Source organism: Mirounga leonina, unplaced genomic scaffold (genome assembly GCF_011800145.1).
Source record: "Mirounga leonina isolate KUSES-001 unplaced genomic scaffold, KU_Mleo_1.0 Mir_195, whole genome shotgun sequence".
NCBI classification, from domain to species: Eukaryota; Metazoa; Chordata; class Mammalia; order Carnivora; family Phocidae; genus Mirounga; species Mirounga leonina.
The window spans coordinates 6,657,298-6,684,892 of NW_023270490.1; the positions used below are offsets into that span (position 1 = coordinate 6,657,298).

The window sequence follows — 27,595 nt, forward strand, 5'->3', positions numbered from 1 at the left end:
AGCTCTGCGTGGACTCGGGACGGGAAGGCTTTGTTTTGTGGCCCTGGGTCTAGATCCCACTCCATAAGCAGTGGATTCATTGCCTCCTGTTTTGGCATAATGACCAGGCTCAAAACAGTTTTATCAGCTAAGAAGTCGTTCTGTGTGCCATACATTCTGGATCCAGCAGCAAATTTCATTATTTCTTAAGTATTTACAGACGATCCCTATGATCTTTTGTGACAGCAAGTTTTTCATTCTTTAAAAAAAAAATAAGTTATAGGGCGCCTGGGTGGCTCAGTCATTAAGCATCTGCCTTCAGCTCAGGTCATGGTCCCAGGGTCCTGGGATCGAGCCCCGCATCGGGCTCCCTGCTCGGCGGGAAGCCTGCTTCTCCCTCTCCTATTCCCCCTGCTTGTGTTCCCTTTCTCTCTGTGTATCTCTCTGTCAAATAAATAAAATATTTTTAAAAAAAGAGGGGCACCTGGCTGGCTCAGTCCATAGAGCACGTGACTCTAGATCTCAGGGTTGTGAGCTCCAGCCCCACGCTGGGTGTAGAGATTGTTAAAAATAATAAATTTTAAAAATTAATCATAATTTTAATTTATAAAATTAAAAATTAGCAAAAAAGTTTAGGTTCAGGCTAAATGTGGGAGAAATTCTGTGTTCAGAACTAAGTCAGAGGAATGATTGAAGTAGTAGAAAATGCGTTTCAGTGTCCTGAAGACATAAAGTTGTGGGGGAAAATAGCCTCCCTCTGTGTGGCATGCATTTATGATGTAATAATTAAAGATTTTTCAGAGTTGTGTTTTTTCTTTAATCATCATAGAGGAAAGAGCAGGACCCTATCCCCCTGGAATGTAAGTGCACTCATTCTCTGTTCATTTTCTAAATGTGATTTTGTTATCATATGAGCAAAAAAGAAGAAAGCTTGAGATGTTTTTGACAGTTATCAAAAAGGATCGGCTTGTTCTTCTTTGCTGTCATTGATCAGGTTGTTTTTAAAAAGCACGAAAAGGGAAAAAATCTGTTTCTGAGGAAGCTCCTGGTGTTTGTATGGTCATTAACGGCGCCCCTGTGGTGAGTTGTCTCCGGTCCCAGAGTTCCTGCCAAGGTGTTCACAGCCTAGCGGGGCCCGCACACCCCTCTCCGCAAAATGCTCCCTGCGGCTTCTGGGAATGCCTCTTAGATACTGCTACCAGGATACCAGAATATTTCCCAAAAACGCTCTCAGCCGAAGATAGGACATAGCATTTCCTCTCTAAGTTCTTGCTGCTCTTGCTTTTTATAGAATCTCAGCTATGAATGAAAGGCTTCAAAATCCCCAGTTGTCTTTTTTTGAGGACTAGGTATCATCCTCACGGATTTGAATATGTGCCTTGCATGTGTGAAACAAACAGGAAGTTTTTACATTGTGTACAAGCATTGTAGGTCACTCTGCGTGTCCGTATTACACGTTCAAGGCCAGTGCCTGAGGGAGGTCTGTTCCCCACGTGTTCCAGTGACGGCAGCCTTCCGAAATGATTAGGCCGTGTGTCTTTAGCGCCACCTTTGGGATAGTTAGGAAAGTGGCATGTTAAAGTCACCGAATAAACATCCTTCTGTTTGTGCTTTCTCTGACTGAATCCCTTCTAACACAGCTGTGAGATTTTAGAATGGTTAGTTTCATTTCTTAAATTTCTGCTGACCAGTGTAATTATTATGAGTGACAGAATTCTAGTGCTTAAAAATCCAGAGTTTAGGAGAATTGGCTGAAGTGTCCTTCAGCATAGTGTCAGGTCTTGTTTTATTTTTTCTTACTAACCTCTACACCCAACGTGGGGCTCAAACCTATGACGCCACGATCAGGAGCTGCACGCGCTTCGACTGAGCCAGCCAGGTGTCCCCAGCCTCAAGTCTTTATAGTTAGTAAACTAACATCAGAGCAGTTTGACAACTCTGAACAAGAGTGACTGGACTGGGTTGGGTTCAGCACATTTTTTGCTGGCTGGACTGCAGGTGCCCACCTATACTTTGTTACTTGTTTAACAGCTCTGAAATCTGGTGTCTTCATTTAAGAGTTTTGAGAATGTGGTTTTTGGAATATAAATAGAGAACCAGGCAGATCTCTTCAGGTATATTTCTGACTGAGGCAGAAGTGTGTTAACTGGAAACACACACCAAGGGCCAGGGTTTAGGACTCCTGCGGTCTCAGAGTCTGCTCCAGAATGAGCACCTACCTTGTATGAACTGCATCGGCCTGTCGGCAGGGCTCCCGGGACAGCGGCAGCCACACTTAGACTGCAATAGAGTTCAAGCACGTCTCCAGTTTGCTCTTTCTTTTTACAGAAAGCAAAGAAACCCAAGGCGGCAGAGTCTGTCTCAAAGCCAGGTGTCAGTGAAGGTAAGGCACTAAAAGAGGTCCTTATTTTAGCAAAAATAAGGCTGTGGAGCTGTTTCTTTCAAAAGTTCATGCTTTTGCTTTGTTTTTTGTTTGGCTTACCTTTTTTTTTTTTTTTTAACAGAATCTCCAGGGCCATCAAAAATTAAGACAGGGAAGCCTGAAGAAACCAGCCTTGATTCTAGAGAGAAGAAAGCCAGCTCAGCTCCCAAAAGTGCAGGTGGGTCCTACTGAGGCAACAGGGAGCTCTTTAGAGGGCTGGTAAACCAGGTGGTGATATCACGGTTTTATCAGAGTGCATTCGAAAGCTGAGGCTCATCCTAAGTCATGTTTCTAAGTAGTTCATCGAGCTCTCTTGGAGGCTAAGAAACAGTCGCTCTACCCCAAAGCCTGGTTGAAGGAGTCTGGGCATAGATGGCTAATTGTTTTTTTACTGAGAGCGCATTTGGTGCCAAGATACCCAGGCTGCACAGGGAGCTGGACTCAGATTTACTGCAGAGACTGGTTAGTGTCTGAGGCTTGGGGCATTGGGCGGGAACGTCCCAGAGGGCTGTTTGACACATAGCCCAGAATTCAGTGCATTTCTCCTCACTACCCTTAACTCAAAGGAAAGATTGATTTCACAAAAAGGAAACACAAATTTATTATTAGGTAAAATAAGGTGTAACCTTGTGTTGTGAGTGGCACCCACAGTGGTTAATGGATTCCAGTCCCCACCCTACACGGAGTGGCCACCTGGCCTGGGGTAGGTGACCCGGCCTCCTGGTACTTCTGTTCCTGCCCCTGTGAGACAGGCTGATAGCACCCCTCATGAGGATGATCTGATCTCCAGCATTCACAGGGCTCGGACCAGAGTGGAGAATATAGCAAACAGTTACTGGTGTGGTTTTCAGTGATAGACTTAAATGTAGTAGCTTCATCTGTTTTTAGGAGTTGGCAGTTGAGAGGATGTACTTTGACATTTATCCCAAGAAAGGAAGAGGAAAATTCCTGCTGTTAACAGACTTTTTTTCCTTTTTAAGAATGTGAAATTTGGAGTGATCTGTAGGCCCAACCTTAAAGTATTTGGCTTCTCATTCTTCCAGCGGCAAATGGGAGCTCTTCTGGAAAAGTCGGGAAGCCTCTGTGTGGAACCACAAAGAGGTCCATTGCCGAAAGCGAAGAATCGGAAGCTTACAAGTCCCTCTTCACGACTCACAGCTCCGCCAAGCGCTCCAAGGAGGAGTCCGCCCACTGGGTCACCCACACGTCCTACTGTTTCTGAAGCCGCGCAGGCGCCGTCCGGTTTCCATGGGGCGGGTGGCGTGGGCGTTACTGCACCCTGTTCTCTGCTAGCTCCCCCTTTGCGCCGAGCTATAAAGTCCCCCCGAACCTCGGAGCTGGTGTGGTCGCTCGTGCTTGTGAGGCGCCTGGGTTCCCGCGGTGACGTGCTGGCCCTGCCCGCCCCCTCCCGCAGGCTCGTGCCCTCCCCACGGCCCCGGAACATGCGTTGGCTGCACTTTTTATGCTTGAGATAAAGACTCCAGATTCCTTGGGGTGTGTGGTTGGCCCATTTTGCCTAAAATTCTAATGATTTTGCTGCCAACTGTGGAACAGGCCAAGCGAAATTGTACTTTAGAAAGTGAGCTTTACATGCACTCCGCCTGCATGTCTGTTTGCCGGCAGCCTCTGTGCCCTCTGAGCAGAGCTTGCCGGTCGAGTCTTTAGGGAGGGTCTTTCTTTTATCACTTTCAAGACGAGAGCCTTTTAGTTGGGCACCTGAGGGTTTGGTATAAAAATAAAGCAAGTCCGCCTTTTCTCTCATCTGTCTGTATTTTTCTCTCTTCCATAATGTTTTAGTAAGAAAACTACGGCCTCTCCATGGGTGGTGATCAGAGTGTTTCCACGAAGTGAGTTCCCTTCTCTCTCAGATGATGAAGGGAATTCTGTGTACAGTCGGTCTCTCTTACCTGTGCTGACATCAGGCATTGAAACGTCCCATGGGACGGCTGACTCAGAGCTGAGAATACCCCATGTCAGCACGGCTTCTGGAGACAGTCGTACTCCGGACGGGACTGGCTGGTTTCCATCAGCGCGCAGGAAACGGAGCCAGGGAGGGAGGCCGGAGGCCTGGGCGGGAGCGCTGGGTCCCCATGTCCTGTCTCCGAGGGCTGGGAAGCTCGGCCCCTAGGTGTCTCTGTTTTGAACAGAGAAGCATTTTAATCAGAATTCTATTCACCTCAGTCAATTTTTGTTGTGGACTTTACCAGAACAAAGCTGAATTGCCCATTTTCTTTTCCTGAACATTTTTTTAATTTTAATTTTATTTTTTTAAGATTTTATTTTTTTGAGAGAGAGCATGAGCAGGTGGAGAGGCAGATGGAGAGGGAGAAGCAGGCTCCCCGCTGAGCAGGGAGCCCGATGTGGGGCTTGATCTCAGGACCCCGGGATCATGACCTGAGCTGAAGGCAGATGCTTAACTGCCACCCAGGCGTCCCTCCTTACCCATTTCCTATATAGCCCTGTTAAACCATTTCCTAGTTGTTGCATCTTTTATATCAACAGCCATTATTTCTGCCAACTTCGACTTCCCTAATTTTAGCCTTAATTTTATTCTGCAGTGATTATTTTGACTGTCTCCAGTTTTTCCCTGTGACCCGTCACAGGGTCCCCAGCCTTAAAACTTGAGCAGTTCAGCCCGCCTGCTTCCCCTCAAGGTCACCTCCAACTCTGCCTGTCACCCCCTCCCCACCCGCCCCCTTCCAGCAGCCAGGCCAGAGCCTCAGCCCCTCAGCCCCAGCTTCTGGCCTCTGCCTACGCCTTCCCTGCCCAGAGCCGCGCCGCCCCCGGAGGAGAGCGTGCTGTGGAGACTCCTTCCAGCCTTTCGTGTCCAGCAAGGCATCGAGTCCTCAGAGGCCCGAGGAGCGGCACTTGTCCTCGAGGTGGGGAACAGTCTGCCCGTGTCGCCCCGGGCCTGGCAGGGTGCCTGGGACACAGGAGGAGGAGAGCAAGGCAGTGACGGCTCAGAGCTGCTGCCGTGTTGAGGGCTCGCCCGAAGAGCAGAGCCCTTGGTGGGCTTCGTCTCCTGGGACTCAGCGACCCACCGAGAGGGGCTGTGACCACCTCCCTTCCCGCAGCACTGCACACGCGCTCCCAGCTCGGGTCCGGTCAGGGCGTCGCGCCGTCTCTCCCGCCAATACTGGCCCGGTGGGGGAGTCCGTGGAAGCTGTGCAAGGCTTCCACGCGGGATGCAAGGAGCGCCCACAAGCTCCCTGCCTCCTGTGCCCGCCCCACAGGGCCGAGCCGCTCTGCTAGCCGGGCGGGACCCGGGCAGGCCCCGGGCGGGCAGGGGCTCCCAGGCGCAGGCTGTTTCACGGTCTTGTCTTTCCGAGGAAGAGAACTGAAGCCTCCCCACGAGGAACTGAGATCGCCACGCCACACCAGGAACCTGTCCTTGCCTTTTCACCCAGAGAGCATTCTGGCTCAAAGATCTTCCCGCTTCTTCCCTGCTTTTCCACTCGTCCTCCTGTTGAAAAGTGCTTTCAGACTTTTGAACACAATATAAACCAAAACAGTGTGATTCCTATCGTGGAATCTATGTCAACATCTTCGAATTACAAAAATCAGGTGGGACGAAATTTCCTGAGCATTCCCGTTGTGTGGGGTCATCACGTACGGGAAGTCTGCGCGCCCCTCACTGCATCACGCCCTAACCGCCACATTTAGAGCACTGTTTGGGGGGTGACTTCACATACGGGGTACACGTAGACACGGGACCACCCCAAAATACTCTGCAGCCGTAGCTGGGCAACAGGGGCGACTGTCCCACAAGAGCCACGTCAGGCTGCTCAGGGAGCCAAGACCGAGTCTCGGTTCCAAGGACGAGCCCCCGAGGGTCACCGGGCACCCCCTCCAGACACCGGCCAGCCGCGTCCCGAAGAAGCAGCTACAAAGGAGCCCCTCTCGAGGAATGGATTTACTTAACTGCCTACTTTCTAATCAGCCCTTTGGATTTGCATCCCTGCAAGGCCCACGCAGACCGCCTCCTGCAGGAAGGCCCCCGCCTCCCCAGGAGTGCACACCTGTAGGAGCTGTCTTCCCGGGGTTCCAAGTAGTCCTACAGAACTTCTTGCTCAATGCCCAGAGCTCAACACGGTTCGAGGCACAGGGAGGGTTCCCAGCAGATCCTTGATGATAGCAGAATGTTTCATTCCTAGGGACTAAGTCTGTCAATCAGATGACATGGGGGAACAGGTGCAAGCCGCCTTGTGTTCCTGGATTCTTTCAGTTTCGTGTCATTTTAAAAACTGATGGTTTCGGGGGCGCCTGGGTGGCTCAGTCGTTAAGCGTCTGCCTTCGGCTCAGGTCGTGATCCCAGGGTCCTGGGATCGAGCCCCACATCGGGCTCCCTGCTCCGCGGGAAGCCTGCTTCTCCCTCTCCCACTCCCCCTGCTTGTGTTCCCTCTCTCGCTGTCTCTGTCTGTCAAATAAATAAATAAAATCTTTTAAAAAAATAAAAACTGATGATTTCAAACACACTGGGCAGTGAGCCCTGGCTTTACTCCCGACATTGGCTTCGGTTGTCCTACAGGCTGGGCCCTTCTCCCTCGGTTCTTCACACACATGCAGATATCAGCACCCGCCTTTTACCCAACCACCTCCTCATCACCCCTCAAACGACCCGGATGTCTTTTGGGAAAACCTCCCCGAATAACCTAACCTAGAGTCGTCCCCTCGTTCTATTCCCTTAAAGTACTCTGTTCTTACTGCAATTTTAATGAAGTAATTTATACCCTTACTTAGCACAGGCACTGCACACTCAGGGACGATCAGCGAGGAGGTGGGAGGCGAGAGGGAGTGGGGGGACCGAGGAGAACACGGCCACCTAGAGGGCCTATTTGGCCCCAGCAGAGAACATCCCAGTGTGATCAGATCATCCCTGTTTTCAAAGGAAGCCAAAAATCTTGGTTTTAAAAGTCAAGTCCCTCCCAACGTCTAAATATTGGCAAATAAGCATGTTCAGGAACAAGGCAGGCCAAACCAAACACACCAGTGGCTCCTAGTCCGTGGCCTCTGGTTTCATCTCTCTCCCACCCGGCTCTCAGTCCTGCAGGGACGTGTGCCGGGTCCACCCTGCTCACCATCATGTCTGGATTCAACAGGCGAGAAACAGAAATAGGTGATGGCTTCTCCCGGTAGAGCCCTGGGGTCAGAGAGAATGTTCCGGCAGGGAGCTGGCGTCCCCCGGTGCCCGTCCTCCCGCTCTCACTGCCCGCTGGACATTTCTCCACCTCCCTTTGAGCCTCGCTCCCCAGCGACCACCATGGGCCTCCTTATCCTCTGGCTGGAAGTCATCACAATGGGCTCTGTGACATCACCAATGGCCCGGCCCCAGGCACCCAGTCTCCAGGTGCGCAGGCAAGCAGACCCACCATGAGCAACTTCGTCCCCCATCTCTGCTCACCATGCGGACGCTAACATGGTTCTTGTTCTTGCCTCTGTGCCTCTCCTGCGGCTACGCCTTTATGTTTTCTCCTCTGAGGGATAAAGTCAAAGAACCCCAGGGGAAGGTGCCTTGCGGAGGGCACTTTCGGATCAGGCAGAATCTCCCAGAGCACGCCCAAGGCTGGCTTGGGAGCAAATGGCTCTGGCTTTTTTTTGTTGTTGTACTGTATGTGATACTGAAGTTTCGAGGAGACAGTGAGAAGAGTAAGGTAAGGATGGCTCCGTTTCTTACCCCGCACTGGTTCGTTCCGTCTCAGACGTGTCAGGCCCGGAGAGACGACGTTCTCATCCTTATAGGCGGGGCCTTTCGGTAGAACGAAGTAGGATGCGAGGCCCCTACCCCGTGGTCCTGCGACACGCGGGCACATTCATTTCCTGACGTGTCCTTGGGGAAGACAACGGCCCCCAGACCCTCAGGGGTCAGGGCTAACGGTTGAAGATGACCTTCCGCCGATCAGCTAAAGAAAAGCTTGGTTTGATATTTATCCTATTAAATGAGTTTTTTCCTAATGAAGGAGAGATTCGAGAACTTGGTGTGTCTCAGGTCAAAATAACTCACAGAGACAGATTCACTGCTCCTGATTCTTAATTTCCCTAGAAGAAATTCTTTATTTCTTCTTGTTGTTGTTGTTTTAAAATTCTTTATTTCTTACAAGTTGCCGAACCGAATGGAAATGGTATCATTATCCCGGGTAAAGGAAAAGACCTGTTGTGAAGGGATAAATGTATAAAGAAGTAGCACCTCCTCCCCGAAGTGGCTGAACAAGCGACAGACGGGGAAAGGGAGAGAAATACAGCATGTTCTCTGCTAGAAGGCCCCAACACTTCATGATGCTGTGTCCAAACTGATAGAGCAGGGGTTGGCAAACCTTTTCTGGAAAGGAGCAGATAGTAGCTACTTTCAGCTTTGCAACACATACAGTCTCTGTTGCAACGACTCGACTCTGATGTTTTAGCATGAAAGCAGCCTTATGTAATGCACAAATAAATGAGCAAGGCTGTGTTCCAATAAAACTTTATTTATAAAAACAACTGGTGGGCCAGACTGGGCCATAGGTTGCCAATCCCTGGACTAGAGTGCAATGCTAGAACCATCTTTTCTTAGGGGAGTCTGACGCTCTTGGAACTCTGTCAAAACCAGCAAAGGCAATAATATTATTCACCCTGAATATCTTTCTTGACAGGAGCAGAATCCTGCCCTTCGAGGCTGTTCATTTCGCTCTCCACTAAAGAAAAATCAAAATGCTTCCCCCAACAAAGACTATGCGTTCAATACCTTAACCCAACTGGAGAGGGACCTTATGAAATTCGTGTCCAAGGTGCGGAATCTGAAAATCACCATGGCAACTGGCAGTAACCTCAAGCTTCAGAGCATGGAGGGACCTGCAGGCCCACACAATATTACCATCTATGAAATATGGGGCGAAGAAGACTCTGACTGAATGGATTTGTGTGTCAGAGTAGGAGAGACAAAGTTGAGTGTTGACAAACCATATGCAAACCAATAAAACTATTCTGAAGAAAAAGAATTCTCGAAGTTGACACCTTTTTTTTTTTCTTTTCTTTTCTTTTTCTCTTTTTTTAAACTGGAAGAAAAAATAAATGTGAGGCCAGTAACCACAGCAGTTAGTCTTTTGTTTTTGCCTTCCTCACCTCCCCTAGACCAGTGAGTGTTGAAAAGAGCACAGACTAGCAACATTGTAGTGGAGGCAACCTTCTTGGCTATGGCGCCTGGGGCCTCTGGAGGACAATTAGGCTTAGGAAATTTGGGATAAGATGTGGATACCATTTTCATTGTAGTTATTTTTGTAGTAGCTATTTGTGCAAAAGGTGGAACCAATTTTTATGTTTATAATTTATTACAAAGGCCAACTTTAATATAGGTTTAAAAGAAAATGATTGAATTAAGAGTGTGTGTGTGTGCATGCATGCGTATGTCAGGGAGTGGTGGATTCTAGAAACATTTGATTTTCTTCCCACCAGGAAAGTCTTTTTATTCGTTCTGTCTCATGGATGACATGTATTGACTTTTTCTTCTACCAAATATCCAGTTGGAGTAAGATATAGAGAATTGATCTCTATTTTCAATGGAATTTGGATACAGATGAGCTAACCAGGGCTTCCCAAAGTAGTCGATATGAATGTTTATAATACGTATTAAAAATAGGGAGATTTTGGCATGTTAGTGTGGCTGATGGGAACTACACTCACCAGAGGCTGTTAAATTAGCTTATTGACCCCCAATCTAGGTCAGCGGGCAGCTCTACAGACACTCAGGTGCAGGCCTGGGGAGAGAAGCCAGTGGGGAAGACCATGGAAGGTTCCCTACTTCTCAGTCCAAAGGCAGAGGCAGAGGAGTCCTGAATCTCCATCCTTGAATCCCCACGGTTTGGGCAAATTCTTCAGGCTGTGTCGTGTGTGTGTGTGTGTGTGTGTGTGTGTCAGACCCCAGACCAAAGCCACCCGCCCATCTCGTTCTGTCTTATCAAAAAAATATTCTGGTGGTAACCTGTTGATAAGGAAAATCTGTGTCCTAAGATGGCCGGCGAGAGAGTCCCAGTCCTTGCCTCGGGGCTCTTCTGGGTCCTTCTCCCTGCCCCGCCTCGCTCAGGTGCCAAGTATACGGAAGTAGAAGTGTATAAATTGCCCCCTTTGTTTGTGCTCGGGGCTCAGCCCTTTGGAGACCACACTCCTCTGAGCCCGCCGGCGTTAAATAAGCCTCCGATCCTCCAAGATCTCCAGGTGCCACTCGGTTCTTCCCCGGGCGATCCAGTGCAGGTTCCCTAACACTGTGATCTCAACATGGCGCAGGTTTTAGATGACTGGAGAGCATCTAAAAGGCCAGGGGTCAACAAACCATGGCTCATGGCCAAATCCAGCCCACTGCCCGTTTTTACACCACCCACGAGCTAATAATGGCCTTTCTATTTTTAAATGGTTGAGAAAAGAGGAGTAATATTTCATGACATGAAAATTACACGAAACTCAAAATTCAGTGTCCATAACTTTTACTGATGCATGGCCACACGCGTTCATTGCTTCTGTGTTCACAGGCAGGACTGAGTTACTGCAACACAAACCCTATGGCCCACACAGCTGAAAATACTTACTGTCGGGGGCCCTTTACAGGAAGCTGGCCAACCCCTAGTTTATGCTAATCTTATTTACATGTTAACAACCAGGGAGAGTGTTCAAGAAAAGCAGATCTATTCAGCTGTAAACTTCACAAACCTCCCACATTTGCCTGCTAGGCTAACATGTAATTTTATAAATCACATTTTTTGTAGGCCTGTCCAGGTCGTGAGCAAAGAAAGATGGGGACTGTAAGAAAAGGCAAAATCTCACAATTCCTTAGAGCAAGTTGACCAAGGATCTACATTAAAACAAAATCTGCTGTGCATTTGGATGTAGCAATTTCTATAAAATAGTGTCCCTGAGTCTCTGCCTAGCCTCATACAGAGCTTTGCAGACCATGGTTTGGCCTAGACAACAGTTGTTTTCTTAACCCAGTCAATTTCATGCAATATTTTCATGCAAAAATGCATTCGATTCGGGATCTAGGGCTGAAGAAAGCTACTGAATTCTGCTGTCCTAGCATAAACTCAATTCCGCATGTCACCACACTGTGGTTTCAGAAGAGCACGTGACAGGCCAAGGATAACAGCTGGCTCCCTGTGGTCACCTGGGGGGCTGGGGGCGCACTCACAGGGGTTTGCTCCCTCGAGGACAGTGGGAGGAGTCAGGCAATCACAGGAGTGACATCTGTCGCATCAGCTACTGGTTAGAAACAAGCCACTCCAGGGGCACGGGTTACACCCGTGTGAGCGCCAGGCCTGGGGCCCATTACAGAGCCCGCTGCAGAGAGGGAGGCCACTCCGGCGAGAGGGGTCAGGGACTAACAAACAAGTGGGAGGGCCGCCGGGGCCCTGCTTGGCGTGGTCATCTGCAAGGCCTTTCTCCCGTATCTGGGCACGATGGGGGCGGAAGCCTGGGTATCCCCGGGTGGCACGCAGCCCTGCGTAATCAATCTCTCCCTTGAATGTGACGGAGCGGTCACTCCCATGTTTGCAGCGTGTCCTATGAGGCTCCATCCCAGCCCAGACACCCTCCTGGTGGTCTGTCGGTCACACCATAGCGACGAAATGGGTCCTAGCAACAACCAGTGGCCCGGAAGAGACCCCCGAGTCGGGTGAGACCCCAGCCCCAGCTGACACTTGGATTTCAGCCTGGTGAGGCCCCGAGCAGAGGAGTCCGCTCCCCGGACTCATACCCCGGCCCACGGAAACTGGGAGGTAATAAATGCGTGTTGCTTTAAGCCACTGTTTGTTGGGAATTTTTTACACAGAAATAGAAAAAAGTAATGCCGCACATGGACACACACAAACACGCCAGGTCTCTCCACCTGCTGCTTCTGATGCCTGGGATGACGCCTCCACCTTCCCTCTGACCCAGGCATCGGCCTCTGAATCCGAGAAGTGGGACCAAAGGAATATTGGCCGAGGATCAAGAACGAGGATATCTAGGGCGCCTGGGTGGCTCAGTTGCCTTCCGCTCAGGTCATGATCTCCGCGGGGTCCTGGGATCGAGCCCCGCATCGGGCCCCCTGCTCAGCGGGGAGCCTGCTTCTCCCTCTGCCACTTTCTTATATAGATAAATTAAAAAAAAAAAAGGGAATACCTTGTTCCTTGAAACCAGAGGTTACAAACTGTTGGCTCGGGGACCGAACCTCTCCCTGCTCCTGCCACATTTACGTGGCCCACGGTCCTTTTTTAACTTTTTATTTTGAAACGAGGATAGATTCACAAGAAGTTGCAAAGGTAGAACAGAGAACCGCCTTTTTCCGCAGGGGTTGCGTCTGGCGTAACTTTGGGACGCAAACAAAAGCAGGACCTGACATTGGGATGGTGTGTGTGAAGGGTTCTGCGCTATCTTACCCCACGTGGATGCTGGTGCACCCGCCCCCACATCCGAGAGACAGGTCTGTGCCGGCTCCGGAGACCTCCGCCCGCCGCCCCCACGTGGACACCGGAACCGCCCCCGTCACCCACCCCAGCAACCGTGCATGTTTCCATCTCTAAGATGTTGTTTGGAGGATGTTACATGAGTGAGGAGTCACCCAGCATGTGTGACCTTCGAGGTTGGCTTTTCCACTCTGCATCTGCGTTCCCTGCGAGTGGGTCTCTGCACCCACACTCCGTGCACATTTCACCATCCACCTGCTGAGGGACATTTCGGCCATTTGCAGGTTTGGGCTCTCACAAATAGATCTGCTACAGAGGATCACGTCCAGGTTTTTGTGTGGACATGCAGTTTTATTTCTCTGGGATAAACGCCCAGATTTATGCCAGGTCATATGGGAAAGGGTATGTTTTGGCCCCCCAGTAAAATGTTTATAACTTTGGATTGGTGGGCAATATTTTACAGTGAGATTCCACATTATATTCTAGCGAGGGAGACGCAGTAAATCTAGAAGTCCTAATGAAATACAAATAAACACATGGGAATTGTAGCACTCCAGGACGCATACCCTCTGGGCCTTCCCAACAGACTTACAGAAGCATCCAACCCACCTCTGAGCTCCGTGACCTGTCTCCTCCCAGTTAGGCCACACCAAGCCCATTTCTGCCCCAGGGCCTTTGCACATGGCCTCTCTCCCTACGGTAAGTTTTTCCACCAGATGTCACGGCCCTGGCTGCTATGCTTGTTGTTCTGATCTTTGCCCAGAGGGTCACCTGCTCAAGAGAGGCCTCCACTGACCACCCAGCTGACCTCCCCTGCCACTCCAACCACATCATCCACTTCATTTTCTTGGCAATACCATCACTGTGTGACACTATGCTTTTTACTGAGCTGTTTCTTGTGGTGTCCCCTGGGATGTAAGCTCCATGAGGACAGGGATGGTGTCTGCTGTGTCCTCAATGTCTAGAACAGAGCTTGGCACATAATGGGCACTCCATCCAGGTCTCGGAAAAGCTACTCGGAACTCCTTTCAGATTTAGAGAAAACAATAGCACGGAGTTCTCATACACCCCTCCACCAGCGTCCCCGAATGCTGGCCTCTTAGGTAACCAGGGTAGACTCATGACAACCAAAAGCTGTAATACGGGTGCAACACTGTTCATTACCTAAAGTGAATTTCATCTCATTCCTCTCTGTTCTGGGATCCCAGCCAGCAGCCTACGACGCATTCAGCCATCCCGCATTAGTCTCCAGTGGAACAGTCCCCCAGCTCGCCAGTTACGACCTTGCCGGTGTTGAAGAATAGCAATCAGCTCTTCCACAGAACGTCCCTCCATTTGGGTTGAGTGATGCTTGTTTTCTCACGACGGGAATGAGGTTAGGCCTTTTCGGCAAGAGCACCAGAGACGTGGCATCAGGCCCTGGTGTATGTGCCCCAACACTGTTGATATTGACCGTCATCGTTTGATTAGAGTGGTGCCTGCTGGGTTCTTCGCTGTAAGGTAGGAATATCTTAGAGGACGCCCTGAGTCTACACCAATCGGCCCCTCAGACTTTCACCCACTAATGTGAACATCCATCAGCGGGTCTTTTCTGCAATAATTATTTCAGTGGTATTGGTATTTGCCTGATGGTGGTTTGGATTTCCCTCTTTCCTTCTTCATTTATTAATTCGAAGACTACTGTAAGGAAGACCTGTCCTGGGGCGCCTGGGTGGCTCAGTCCTTAAGCGACTGCCTTTGGCTCAGGTCATGATCCCAGGGTCCTGGGATCGAGTCCCACGTCAGGCTCCCTGCTCAGGGCGGGAAGCCTGCTTCTCCCTCTCCCACTCCCCCTGCTTGTGTTCCCTCTCTCGCTGTGTCTCTCTCTGTCAAATAAATAAATAAATAAAAATCTTTAAAAAAAAAAAAAAAAAGGAAGACCTGTCCTTTCTCCCCCATTTATTTGATTATTTATTGGTATCAGTATAGGCATATTTATTTTATTGTATTAAAATCCAGTATTTTTTGAAGATTTTATTTATCCATTTGAGAGAGAGAGGAGCACGGGGTGGGGGGGAGGGTAGAGGGAGAGGGAAAAGCAGGCTCTCCTCTGAACAGGGAGCCCGATGTGGGACTCGATCCCGGGACCCCGGGGATCATGACCTGAGCCGAAGGCAGAGGCCCAACCGACTGATCCACCCAGGCGCCCCAAAATCCAATATTGTTGTTATTTATTTCCTTGCTCACGCTTCGTCAGTTCCCTCAGGTCGGCTCCTGTGTACTTTGAACAAGCCCCTCCCTTTTTGAGCAATTTCTCACTTTCTGGCGACTCCAGACATTCCAGGTCATCTTGCTCATTCCCTGCCTTGGAATCAACCACCGCTCCAAAGAGACTTTGTTCCTTGCATTGGAGAATGGCTCTGGGCTGTGCTGGTCTGCACGGGGCTGTCCCAGCTCTCGGCCCCCTCCACGGGGACCGGGGAAACTCGCGTGACTTACCCGTCCCCCACCCGGTCTGTATTTCTTTATCAGTGACCGTGACTTAATCCCAATGCCTCTGATTCCAGTCCAATACCTCGGTTCATTCTAGCCACCCCCCTCCGCCCCCTATTTATAACTCCTTCCTCCTACAGTGACAGACCCAGCTCTCAAGATGTGTATTTACGGATTTGTACACACATGAAGTAGTTCAGGATTCGAGCCCCGACCCCACGAGGAGCACGCTTACTAACTAGACCACAGCCTTGCTGCATCCAGTCAAGGTGCTTCTTCCAGAGTTCCTTGGACGACTTCCTTTCTTGCCCCCTCTTCAGTGGGATGCTGAGTCCATGGGCGTGTGTTAGGTCCATTCCAGTTTGGGCTCCCCCATATCCAGGCTGGTTTTGCTTGTTTCATTGTCTATGAAGGTATATGACGTAGCGCGGTGGTTCTGAGAGTCAAAGATGCAGGAAAAGATATTCCCAAAGAACTACTGCTCTGTCCCTGTCCCTGTCCCTGTCCCTGGTGCGTGGACCCCATTCCCTCTTCCCCACCTCTTTCCCACGGAATAAGAATCAACCTCTTTGGTTTCTGTTTTACCCTTCTTGTGTTTCTCTTGCACTAATGAACAGACGTGTGTTTTCTTAGAAGCCCTCTTTCTCACGTGAAGGATGCCATGTTACCAATATTCTTTGGGGCTTTGCTTTTTTTTTTTTTGCTTAAAAGCGGGTCCTGGATATGGCTCCTCATGGGCTCACAGAGACCTTCCTCATTCTTTTTCCTGCCCGCAGAGTATTCATGGTGTGCATGCAGCAAAACTGAGGGTAATTTGCTTAACTGTTCAGCGCGGACATTCAAGTGGTTTCCAATAGTTTGAAATGACAAATAACGGCACCATGAATAACCCCATACGTCAGTGTTTTTGTGTTGTTGGAGGGGTATCTTCAGGGTGGATGCCTGTACAAGGGATTGCTGGGTAGAAAGGCAGTGCACGTGTAGTTTTGCTGGGTATTGCCAAATTTCCCTCAGGTGGGTGGTGCCCGTGTGCATCCCTGCCAGAGATGCCCATACAGATTTATAAACGAATGTGGGCAGATGACCCTGAAACGGCTCTTGGAACGCGGTGTGTGGCCTGCAGTTCCAGAGACAGCCACGAGGTGGCAGACAACGCCCACCGCAGAGAACAGCGCTCCCGGTTTCCAAGATTCTGCTTTCAAGGGCCCTTGACGGTAATGGGTAAGGTGCAGTAAGAGTGGTCATCATGTTTTTATTACTAAGAGCAACTAGCATTCGTAGTACTAGCCATTATATAATAATACCATTATTTTTATTAACAATTGATACATGCCGTTTGATTATTTACTCACTCAAGGATTGGGCTCTGGGGATGAGAAAGTGGAGAACAGCCCAGATAAACATCCTGCCTGGGGGAGGGAGACCATAAACACACACCTAAGTCCAATATGTAGCCTGTCAGGTGTGCACGGGTACTATGGAGACAGATAAGCGAGGGAGGGGGTATGTGTGCAGGTGTGATGGTGGTGAGTGGGGTGGTTTACAGTCAAGCAGTACGGTTGGGGTCGAGGAAGGGTTCACTGAGGAGTAAACCATGAGGACAGCCTAGCCCTCCGAGAGTTTGGAGGACAGAAGTAATGGGAAGTGCAAAGGCCCTGAGGCAGGAGCATGGCCGGCTTGATGGAGGGGCACTCAATGTGCTTGGGGCCGAGTGAGGAGAAGAGGTAAGAGACAAGGATCATGTGGGATGCCAGTCAAGGAAGCCTCGCAGACCATCCATGGGACTTTGGACTTTTCCTCTGTAAGAGATGGGAGCCATGGGGGAGAATATCAGATCCCCAGAAGCCGGGAAAGAGGGCTCCCTCCTTCCCGCTCCCCAAACCTGCAATTCATCCCTCACCGGACAGCTATGGGCAGCCTACCCATCCCAGGCCACCTATGGGAGAAGAACCTGGTCTCTGTTCTCAGGGGACTGTCACAGCTGGGGGTGGGGGGTGGGCAGTGGCAGGGACACCAGACGGGACAACTTCAGGTCTCAGAGGGGTTACGACGATCCTGCTGCTGGGAAAGCCTGTGAGCAGCTCTCTCCTGAGAAACAAGGCATCTTCCAGGGAGCCCTTCCGGGTCTTCGAGCTACTTAACAATCCTGTAAACCCTGGAAAACTGATAATACGCAAAGCACTCGTGTTCGGAACACGCAGAAGGATTGCATCGAGTGGGATGTGCTTACGCGCTGTGTCTGCGGTTGAGTCCCCACTGCGTGCCCCTGCGTGGTTCTTCCAGGTGTCCCTCCAAACGGTGGGAGCGTCCGACTGATCCCCTCCCCAATGAGCTGGAGAAACTCCAACACACAATCGTGTGACATCGTGTGAGAGCCGTGATTGTGCCTGTTACAGCCCCCCCCACCGCCTCCACCGTGTGTGAACTGGATTCACCTCCATCTGGGGGGGGGCCACAGGAGACTCTAAGCTCCCTGAGGGTGGGACCCCCTCCCGCTTGCCCTTGTCCTTCCTCTGCTCAGCCCGGCAGACCCTGCTCACCCTCCGGGGCACGGGTCTCTGCAAGACCAAGAAGCCCCACCAAGTGCACTCCTGGCCACTCAGGAAACAGCCCTGCCCTTGGTGGGCAACGGGGTTTGGGCTTGGGAAGACCTTGAAAGGCTGAGGAGGGACTCCCAAAGTCTTGAACTTGGGGGACCCCGGGGCTGCTCGCTGCCCTCCCTGGTATGTGGATTTAGACGTCAGGCAGACACATCTGGAGCTTTTGCCTCTTGTCTGGACCGATACCACCCATATGCACATCACTCCACTCCATTATTCCAGAAATTCCATCTCCTCCCACGCATTCATTCCTCCTTCGTTCGGACGTCCATCTGGTCGTCATTCAGCTAACACGGTGAGCACCATTCCGCATGAGCTCGGTGGGGGTGACCAACAGTGATGAGTGAACGCAGATGTGGACCCACTGAGACCCCCCCCACAGCTACCACAGACCACTATGGAAACACCAAACCAGCAGTGTTTCCGTGGATGTGGAGAAATTGGAACCCCCGTGCACCTGCTGGTGAGAACGTGCCATGGACAACGGAGTGGAGGTTCCTCAAATGCTAAAAAACACAATTACTGCGGGACCCAGCAACTCCCCTTCTGGGTAGAAACCCACAAGAATCGAAAGCAGGATCTGGAAGAGATGTTTGCACAGCAATGCTCAGAGCTGCAGGATTCATGACAGCCAGGACGCAGAAGCAACCAAGGGTCCACAGGGGGATGGATGGGTAAGCAGAGTGGGCGATGTGCACGCTCGAACATTTGGCTTCAAAAGGCCAGCAGCGTGTGGGCTGTGGGAGCACAGAGGTGGTCAACTCCTGCAATTTGATTGGAGGCTGTAGATAATTAGGAGAGACAAGGCAATAAACACATAAATATACAACAGCGTGTCAGGAGTGGGTAAATGCTGGGAAGAAAAATACACCAGAGGAGGGGCCACTTGAGCCAGACGGAAGACCTTTCAGGGGAGCACCTTGGTCTGGGGGGGGTGAGAGCACAGGGAAGAGCCTCCGGGCAGGTGGAACAGCAGGTGCAAAGGCCCTGAAGTTCTCTTAGAAAGCCTCTCCTTCCTCCAGAGGACACTTCATCCTGATTTATACCTTCATCGTGCTGTAATTGGATCCCTGTGAAGACAAGCAGGACATGTCACTCAAATATGCTGCTTTAGCATCACGATTATTTTGAGCTGAAGGCATGTGAGACAGAAACAATTCTCTTCTCTCCCCTTTTCTGCCTAAAAGCAGGACATAAATTTCCCGATGAGGAAAGTGCCTCCTCCTCCCTCATACCAGGGAGAGAAGAGTGACTCTTGCCACCAAAGATGGAAGTTGAAACCAGGATGAGTTTGCATAAACAGACTTTAAAACATAGTCCGTTAGGGCGCCTGGGTGGCTCAGTTGGTTAAGCGACTGCCTTCGGCTCAGGTCATGATCCTGGAGTCCCGGGATCGAGTCCCACATCAGGCTCCCTGCCCGACAGGGAGTCTGCTTCTCCCTCTGACCCTCCTCCCTCTCATGCTCTCTGTCTCTCATTCTCTCTCTCTCAAATAAATAAATAAAATCTTAAAAACAAACAAACAAACAAACAAAAAAACATAGTCCGTTAGTCCCTCACATATGTGCTAGCCACTTGCCCACAACTTACCCCTTGAGCCCTAAACTCTCTTTCTTTTGCTAAAATGGTATCTAAGCCTTAATTCTAACTGCTTCATTGAATTTCCTTTCTTTTCTGTGAACTCCCATGCACATAAATATTAAGAAAAATGGTGTGTCTTTTCTCCAGTTATTCTGTCTTTTGTAGTTTAATTTACAACCCCCGGGTACCTAACCTAAGAGGGTAGAGTAAAAGCTTGTCCTCCCCTACATTTTCAATTCTCTACCCTCAACACATTTGGGCTCATCATTCTAGAGTTCGGATGTACCATAATTTAATCAGTTCCTAACTGAAGGATGTCTAGATTCTTCCCTGTTTGGTTATTACAAAGGCATATGGTACATTTTTCTCCAGATTGGGCAGGACTTGGTGATCGTCACTTCAAGTAGCACAACCACCATCTGCTAGTGTTTGGATAGCTTCTCAGTCAGCAAACACTGCTGCGTGCGGCCAGTCAAGACACAGAAAACAAAAAGCCTAAAATGGCTTACACTTCACTAATCTTAGAATTCCTAAGTACCGTTATATGATGACTCATCCCACTTAAATTCAAAGCTGTTTAATGGCCATCTGGTTCCTCAGAATATGAAAGACTTTGCCTAGCAACCTGGAGAGGAAACCAAGAGTGAGATAAAAAGCATTAACCACTGAGGGTAAGTCCCACCGAATGTCAGCTGAGTGTTAGCTCCTTGAGGACAGAGATGCAGTTGAATAAATAAACTGCATTTCATCTGGGCCTATTTTTCTGTAAAACATTTCCTTTTTTTTTGTTTTTTGATTACGAAAGCTAAGCAACCCAAAGCGCAAGTAACCAAAGAAAAATAGATCAATTAGACTTTATCAAAATTAAAAACTTTTGCATTTCAAAGGAAATTATAAGAAAGCAAAAAGAGAACTCAGAGAACAGGAAAAAACACTTGCAAGTCCTATATCCGACCAGGGTCTAATATTAAAAATATATGAAGGCGGACGCCTCGGTGGCTCAGTTGGTTAAGCGTCTGCCTTCGGCTCAGGTCATGATCCCAGGGTCCTGGGATTGAGTCCTACGTCAGTCTCCTTGCTCAGCAGGGACCCTGCTTCTCCCTCTGCCTGCCACTCCCCCTGCTTGTGCTCTCTCTCTCTGACAAATAAATAAATCTAAAAAGAATATATTAAGGGGCATTTGAGTGGCTCAGGTGGGTAAGCATCAGACTTTTGATTTCGGCTCAGGTCATGATCTCAGGGCTGTGAGCTCGGGCTCTGCACTGGGCATGGAGTCTGCTGGGGATTCTCTCTCTCCTTCTCCCTCTGCCCCTCCCCACCCCTGCTTGCTCTCTCTCTCTCTCTCTAAAAATAAATAAAATCTTTCCAAGAATATATGAAGAACTTACTACTCAACAATACAAGGACAAATAACCCAACTGAAAATGGGCAAAAGACATAAATAGACATTTCCCCACTGAGCAGGGAGGCTGATGTGGGGCTCGATCCCAGGACCCTGAGATCATGACCTGAGCCGAAGGCAGATGCTTAACTGACTTAGCCACCCAGGCGCCCGACAGTTAGGATTAAAAAGGACAGATGGTAACAAGTGTTGGGGAAGACGTAGGGAACTTGGAGCTCTCACACAATACTAGTGGAAATGTAAAATTTTGCAGTTACTTTTGAAAAGTCTGGCATTTCCTCAAAATGTTAAACATACAGTCACCATATGATCGAGCAACTCCATTCCTAGATGTTCACTGGAGAAAAATGAAAACATAGGTCCACACAAAAACTTGTACATGAATGTTCACAGAACTGTTATTCATAATAGCCAAAAAGTAGAAACAACTCAAATGTCCATTACACCTGATACACGGATGAATAAAATGTGGTCTATCCATGCAATGGGACATTATTCAGCCATAAAAACGAATGCAGACTGACACATACTACAAAACAGATGGACCTTGAAAACCTTATGCTAAGTGAAAGAAGCCAGGCACAAAAGACCGTCTATGATGTGATCCCTGTTTTAGAGGAAAAATTTCTCTTCTACCCTCTTAGATTCTAGCCATGAGGACCTGTGAATTAAACTAAAAAAGATCACTCAACCTAAGAAAAAGGCATGTGATTTTTTTTTAAAAGATTTATTTATTTATTTATTTGAGAGAGAGAGAATGAGAGACAGAGAGCATGAGAGGGAGGAGGGTCAGAGGGAGAAGCAGACTCCTCGCTGAGCAGGGAGCCCGATGTGGGACTCGATCCAGGGACTCCAGGATCATGACCTGAGCCGAAGGCAGTCGCTTAACCAACTGAGCCACCCAGGCGCCCTGATTTTTTTTTTTTTTAAGATTTTATTTATTTATTTGACAGAGAGAGATAGCGAGAGCAGGAACACAAGCAGGGGGAGTGGGAGAGGGAGAAGCAGGCTTCGATGTGGGACTCAATCCCAGGACCCTGGGATCATGACCTGAGCCAAAGGCAGATGCTTAACGACTGAGCCACCCAGGCGCCCAGGCATGTGATTTTTATGAATATTCATGTGCACAGGAATTGACAGAAAAAAAAGTGAAACTAAAGAAGTGGAGAGGGGCGTCTGGGTGGCTCAGTCAGTTAAGCATCTGACTCTTGATCTCAGTTCAGGTCTTGATCGCAGGGTGGTGAGTTCAAGCCCTGCATTGAGCTCCACACTGGCCATGGAGCCTACTTAGAATAAAAAAAAAAAAAAAAGAAGTGATAGACTCAGTAGGTCATGTGCCACTTTAACAGAAGACAGAGGGTTTGAGCTCTGAGGGCTGCTAAACCTTGGGGATGTGACCAGAGGATATATGGGGGAAACCAATGGATGGTAAGGGTTACACGAGGGAGCTCTGTTCATGCAGGCGCACCTTGGCGCCCGCTCTCTGTCTCGGGCGATGAGTGGTGCTCCTCTTCCTGGTCTGGGAGAGGGGACGGCTTCACTGGGGAGACTTGTGCCCTGCTTTTAGGAGGTTCTGGGGAACGGCCCCGGGAGTGCGGTTGGATGACCGTTTAGCCAAAGTCTGCTGGAAGTCAGCCCAGGGCCCTCCCTCCAGCAGCATCCTGAGGCCACGAGGCCCCCACAACTGGTGTCAGCCTTTAAGCCTGGCAGCTTCGGAGGGTGGTTAGCATGCCCAGGGAAAGGGAGTGCCCTGCAGGCTTCTGCTCATCTTATTCTCCAAAACTGTTCAACAGAAGTCATCACTCCGCTGACCTGCCCAGTGTCCCCTCCCACCCCTGCTCCCTGCTCGCGTGCGCCAAAGTCACCAATGACTAGCATTTTCCTGCAAGCCGGGCTCACGGGCTTCACAGAGTTCACCTAATCAACGCAATCCGACAGCTAGTCCAGCAAAGAGCTCTGGGCTCTGGGTCACCATCACTTCCTGCCGTGGGACCTGGGACTAGTGACCCACCTTCTCGAATTTCCCTTCTCTCGTGGCTGAAACAGAGGTGATGGTGGGGGGCCCTGAGAACCTGCCCTGTACCTCGCACCTGCTTTTGTATCTTCACCTGCCTCCAGATCATGTTGGCTCCATGCTTTTGGGCTCAAGAGGTGACCAGCCCCAGGGCCCCGGGGTTTCAGCTCCCCGGCTTGTCTGAGGGGCTCTGGGCCCCGGGGGAAGCTGGGTAGCTGCCCAGTAGAAGCTTCACATGCTCCTCGAAGGGGATTTCTGAGCCAACGGCCCAAGGCTGCTAAGCCAGAACAGAGCAATGAGGAAGGAGGAAGGCCAGCCGCTTTCCCTTCAGGTTTCGAGCTCATCTGCAGTTTCAACAACAATTAAAAAAAAAAAAAAAAGGAGGCTTGAAGATTCCTCATTCTTTCTGGGCAGGAGTAGCTGTGCTTTTTGCAGGGCCTGGTGCAAAATGAAAACGTCGGGGCGTCTCATCTAAAAGTCGTGAATTTCAAGACAACTACAGAAAAGCATTGAATCAAACGTGGGGCCTTTCTGAGCACAGGGTCCTGTCCTCTGGGTTATCAGCACAGTCCCTGGTGTTCTTCTGCACGTCTAATTAGCATATTCCCTCCTGTTGTCCACAAGGACAACGAGCAGGACAGTGTCGGGGCAGAGGTCTGACGTCACTGAAAATGAGTGGGTCGGTGGGGAGAAGCTGGGAGATGGGAACTGCCTTCTCCTGGGCCAAACCCCCCCCAACCGCCACCCTCCCAGTCCCTGGTACCTGCCCTGCGTGCGGGGTGGGAGGGTTCTCAGAGAAGGGACGAGGCTAGAGAGACAGCCACTGTGCAGCGTGAGGCTCAGGATCCTCCCCCGCCCGCACCGTGGACAGGAAGGTGATGGGCACACAGCTCTCTGCCCCGGGCCGGCTTCCCGGAGGCACAAGACTTTGTCACAGGATAGACGAATAGACAGGACGTGGGCCATTGGCTGTGGCGGGGTCAGGGGGGCGGGCGGCAGTGGTTAAGGGCACGGGAGTTGGCATCTGGAAGTCCTACCTTCCTAAACCCAGCTGGGCTCCCTTAAGCAATTTCTTTAACCTCTTTGAATCTCATTTGCAAAATGAGATTTGCCTTGGGGTGATGGAACAGGATCATTGGCAAGATTCATTAGCATAGCGCCATGAAATCCTGACAGTGACGCCTGGCACACAGTAGGTGCTTTATAATAAGACTTTATTACACCAGGAAAAAGAATGTGCTTTGGATGCCCAGGAAACAAAGTCTCTTGAATAAAGGGTTAAAAAAATTTGAGTCTTGGGGTGCCTGGGTGGCTCAGTCGTTAAGCGTCTGCCTTTGGCTCAGGTCATGATCCCAGGGTCCTGGGATCGAGCCCCGCATCGGGCTCCCTGCTCAGCGGGAAGCCTGCTTCTCCCTCTCCCACTCCCCCTGCTTGTGTTCCCTCTCTCGCTGTGTCTCTCTCTGTCAAATAAATAAAAAAATCTTTAAAAAAAAAAATCTGAGTCTTGTGAGCTGTGTTACATGTTTCTCTGCCTTTGGACCAAGTAGACTCTAGGTCTTTGAACTGTTTTTGATGACGCACGGTAATGGGGTTCAATACCATTCCCCCAGAGCCCAAAGCCTGTCTGTTGTTAGAGGTCAAACATTCATCCTCATTCAGCAAACCAAAGTCACCCGCTGGCCCAAACACTTGGTTTCCCAGGCTGCTGGTCTCTTGAGATGTGTGCGAGGCCGTCAGAGTAAGGACTGAGGTCACAGCCAGCAGCCACTCCTTGGAGAAACAAGGACACGGCTTGAAGGGGCCACACCAATAGCATGTTGCTATTCTGATCTGCTGTGGGGTTCAACTCCAGACGCCCCAAGCTCAGGGGCCGTCAGAGGGTTATGATGATGGAGGGTGATTAGCAGCTCCACGGTCACCCATCTGGAGAGGTGTGAATGAGGCTTTGAACCAGAAGTGGATTCTAGGTTCCAGGAGCTTTCCACGGAGGCGTGCCAGACTTAGCCAATAAAAATCCAGGATGCCCGCTTAAATTTGAATTTCAGATACTCAATGAATAATTTCTAGTACAAGTATATTCCATGCAATCTTTGAGACATATTTATACTAAAAACATATTCCTTATTCATCTGAAATTCAAATATATCCGGGCCTTCTGTGTGTTATCTGGCAACCCACCGCTGGATGCCTGGCCCAGCACTGACCAAAGCGTGATCGAAAGTGGACCTCTTCCCACTGACTCAGGCGTCTGGGAAATCGGGGCATCGTGAGCTGAGGGAGAAGGTGCTCATAGTTTCCAGGTAGGAAAAACCCTTTGGTGTGGCCCTGGAAGGTTGCACCCCCCTTGGCCACAGATCTCTCTGCTCTCAGACGCTGTGATCCACTCTATCCGCCTCTGAACCTTTTGTGTGCAAGGGAGCTGTTGGGACAGGTGGTGGAGATAGGTGTGTTGGGGGACGTAGGGGGGCTGGGGCAGGAGGGGCCCCGGCTTCTGGGATCTGGTTCCTGAAACTCACCAGTTCCTGCCAGATCCTGCTGCGGGATCCAGCAGCTGGTACCCTCCAGAAAGCTTCCCGTCTTAATGGACTCCCACCCGGATGGTTGTGCTGATAAGCCCCTCTGCCCAGCTTTGTTTATTTTATTTTATTTTATTTTATTTTATTTTTATTTTACTTTATTTTATTTTATTTTTTGCAGTTTGGGGGAATTTTCCAAATATACCCTCTCCTGGCCAAGGAAATGTCTGTCAGCCCCTCTGAGTCAGGACTTTCACTTTATTCATTCGTTCAACATTCATTTCATTCCGCCCTGTATTCATTTCCTGGGGCGTCCAGAACAAAGTACCATAAACTGGAGGGCCTGAAACAACAGAGATTTATTCTCTCCTGGTTCTGGAGGCCAGAAGTCCAAATCCAAAGAGTCAGCAGGGCCCTGCTGGGTCTGAAGGCTCTAGGGGAGGATCTGTCCCATGTCTTTCTCCCGGTGGTTTGTGGCGGTTTCGGGAAATCCTTGGCGTTCCCTGGCTTGTAGACGCGTCACCCCAAGCTTTGCCACCATCCTTACGTGGAGGTCACCTCACTGGGTCTCTCCTTGTTTTATAAGGACACCAGTCATGGTGGATTAAGGGCCTTCCCCCACTTCAGTATGACCTCATCTTAACTGAAAACATCACAACATCTGTGCCATCCAGGTGGCTGGGCTCAAGATAAATACATAAAAACAAGATATTCCACAAAATAGGAACAAAGAAGGAGACATGCCATGTGCTTGAGTAAGAGCAGGGAAAAATTACGGCATAAATTTAGTATAATTCCCATTAAGATTCCAGTAAGATTTTTTTTTCCTGGAGAGAGTATGTTGTGAGTTGAATTCTGTCTCCCAAGAAGATATGTTGCAGTCCTAGCCCCCAGTACTTGTGAACCTGACCCTGAGGACAGGGTCTCGGCAGATGTCGTAGTGACCGCGGGGAAGTTAAGTTGGTGCTGCTCATCGTCTTGCTGGGACCACATCCTGTCCTGGCAACAGGAGCTGAGCGCCCGGGCAGCCAAGCTGCTGTTCCCCTCCAACCCTGACTCTTGAGTTGAGGGCTAAACACTTTCGCCGCTCACTCAGCCCGAGCACCCAGACAACACGGCCTGTAACCCAGAGCCGCCCTGGCCAACGTCCTGCCTAAGGCCAGCTAGTGAGGTTGTCCGTTGATATTTTCAGCTTCCAAATATATTCCTTTCTGGCCTAAATTAACCAGAGATTATTTCTGCTTACAAAGAGCCCTAGGTGGGGGCACCTGGGTGGCTCAGTGGGTTAAGCATCTGCCTTTGGCTCAGGTCATGATCCTGGGGTCGTGGGATCGAGCCCCACGTCCGTCTGTCCCTTAGGCTCTCTGCTCAGTGGGGAGTCTGCTTCTCCCTCTGCCTCTGCCCTTCCCCCCACTCATGCTCACTCTCTCTCTCTAATAAATAAATAAATTTTTTTAAAAAGATTTTATTTACTTATTTATTTTAGCGAGAGAGAGAGAGCACAAGCAGGGTGAGGGGCAGAGGGAGAAGCAGACTCCCCACTGAGCAGGGAGCCCGACATGGGACTCCATCCAGGGACTCCGGGATCATGACCTGAACCCAAGGCAGATGCTTAACCAACTGAGCCACCCAGGCGCCCCTAAATAAATAAAATTTTTAAAAGAAAAATCAAACTAAAAATCTTCCGCTGCCTTGAGCACTTTGCACAATTACATACTAGCCTTGTGATGTGAGGCTCTGAGCACTTTGTTGGTTTGCCTGATGGTGAGCTGCAGCACCGGGATTTGAACCCATGCCTGACTCCCAAGTCCATGGTCGCTAGTCTCTGTCTTACTCCAGCACAGTAGGAGGATACAAAGACATAGTGGGGTGTCACTACACAAACACGGGGTTCTATAAATCAGGACACAGAGGGTTTTATGCAAACACCAGGGTGGGGTAGCCAGGCAAGCCTGGGAGGGTGATCAATCGGGGTTTCGGAAATGCTTCCTGGAGGAGGTGGGCGGTTCTGAGCTGAGCCCTAGACAATCAGCAGGGGGAGGCCAGGAGGGCCACATTGGGAAGGGCATCGCAGATGGGAAGAACTGCGGGAGATGTGCCGAGAACTAGAGGCAGGATGTACTGGTTAAGACTCTTTGTCGCAAGCCCAAATAGGGCCAAATGGAATGAAAACGTTCAGAAGACGGGAAAGTGCAAATCAGGGGTA

The 27,595-nt window shown here is 50.0% G+C and overlaps 2 protein-coding genes across 3 annotated transcripts in view; both read left to right on the top strand.

Moving 5' to 3' along the window:
• The window catches only part of RTF2 (replication termination factor 2), a 39,014-nt gene extending 35,280 nt beyond the window's left edge, over nucleotides 1-3,734 (top strand). For both annotated transcript variants that reach the window (XM_035025435.1, XM_035025436.1), the window contains 3 exons: nucleotides 2,308-2,362; nucleotides 2,484-2,579; nucleotides 3,445-3,734. In XM_035025435.1, the coding sequence (XP_034881326.1) occupies nucleotides 2,308-2,362; nucleotides 2,484-2,579; nucleotides 3,445-3,623 (330 nt within the window). In that variant the 3' untranslated portion in view covers nucleotides 3,624-3,734. The remainder of the gene's footprint in view (nucleotides 1-2,307; nucleotides 2,363-2,483; nucleotides 2,580-3,444) is intronic.
• Nucleotides 3,735-7,195: 3,461 nt separating this feature from the next.
• Nucleotides 7,196-9,298, top strand: LOC118024101 (protein FAM209A-like). The gene is made up of 2 exons (XM_035025668.1): nucleotides 7,196-8,052; nucleotides 9,028-9,298. The coding sequence occupies exons 1-2, from the start codon at nucleotides 7,804-7,806 to the stop codon at nucleotides 9,283-9,285; spliced, it is 507 nt and encodes a 168-aa protein (XP_034881559.1). The 5' UTR covers nucleotides 7,196-7,803; the 3' UTR covers nucleotides 9,286-9,298.
• Nucleotides 9,299-27,595: the final 18,297 nt, after the last annotated feature.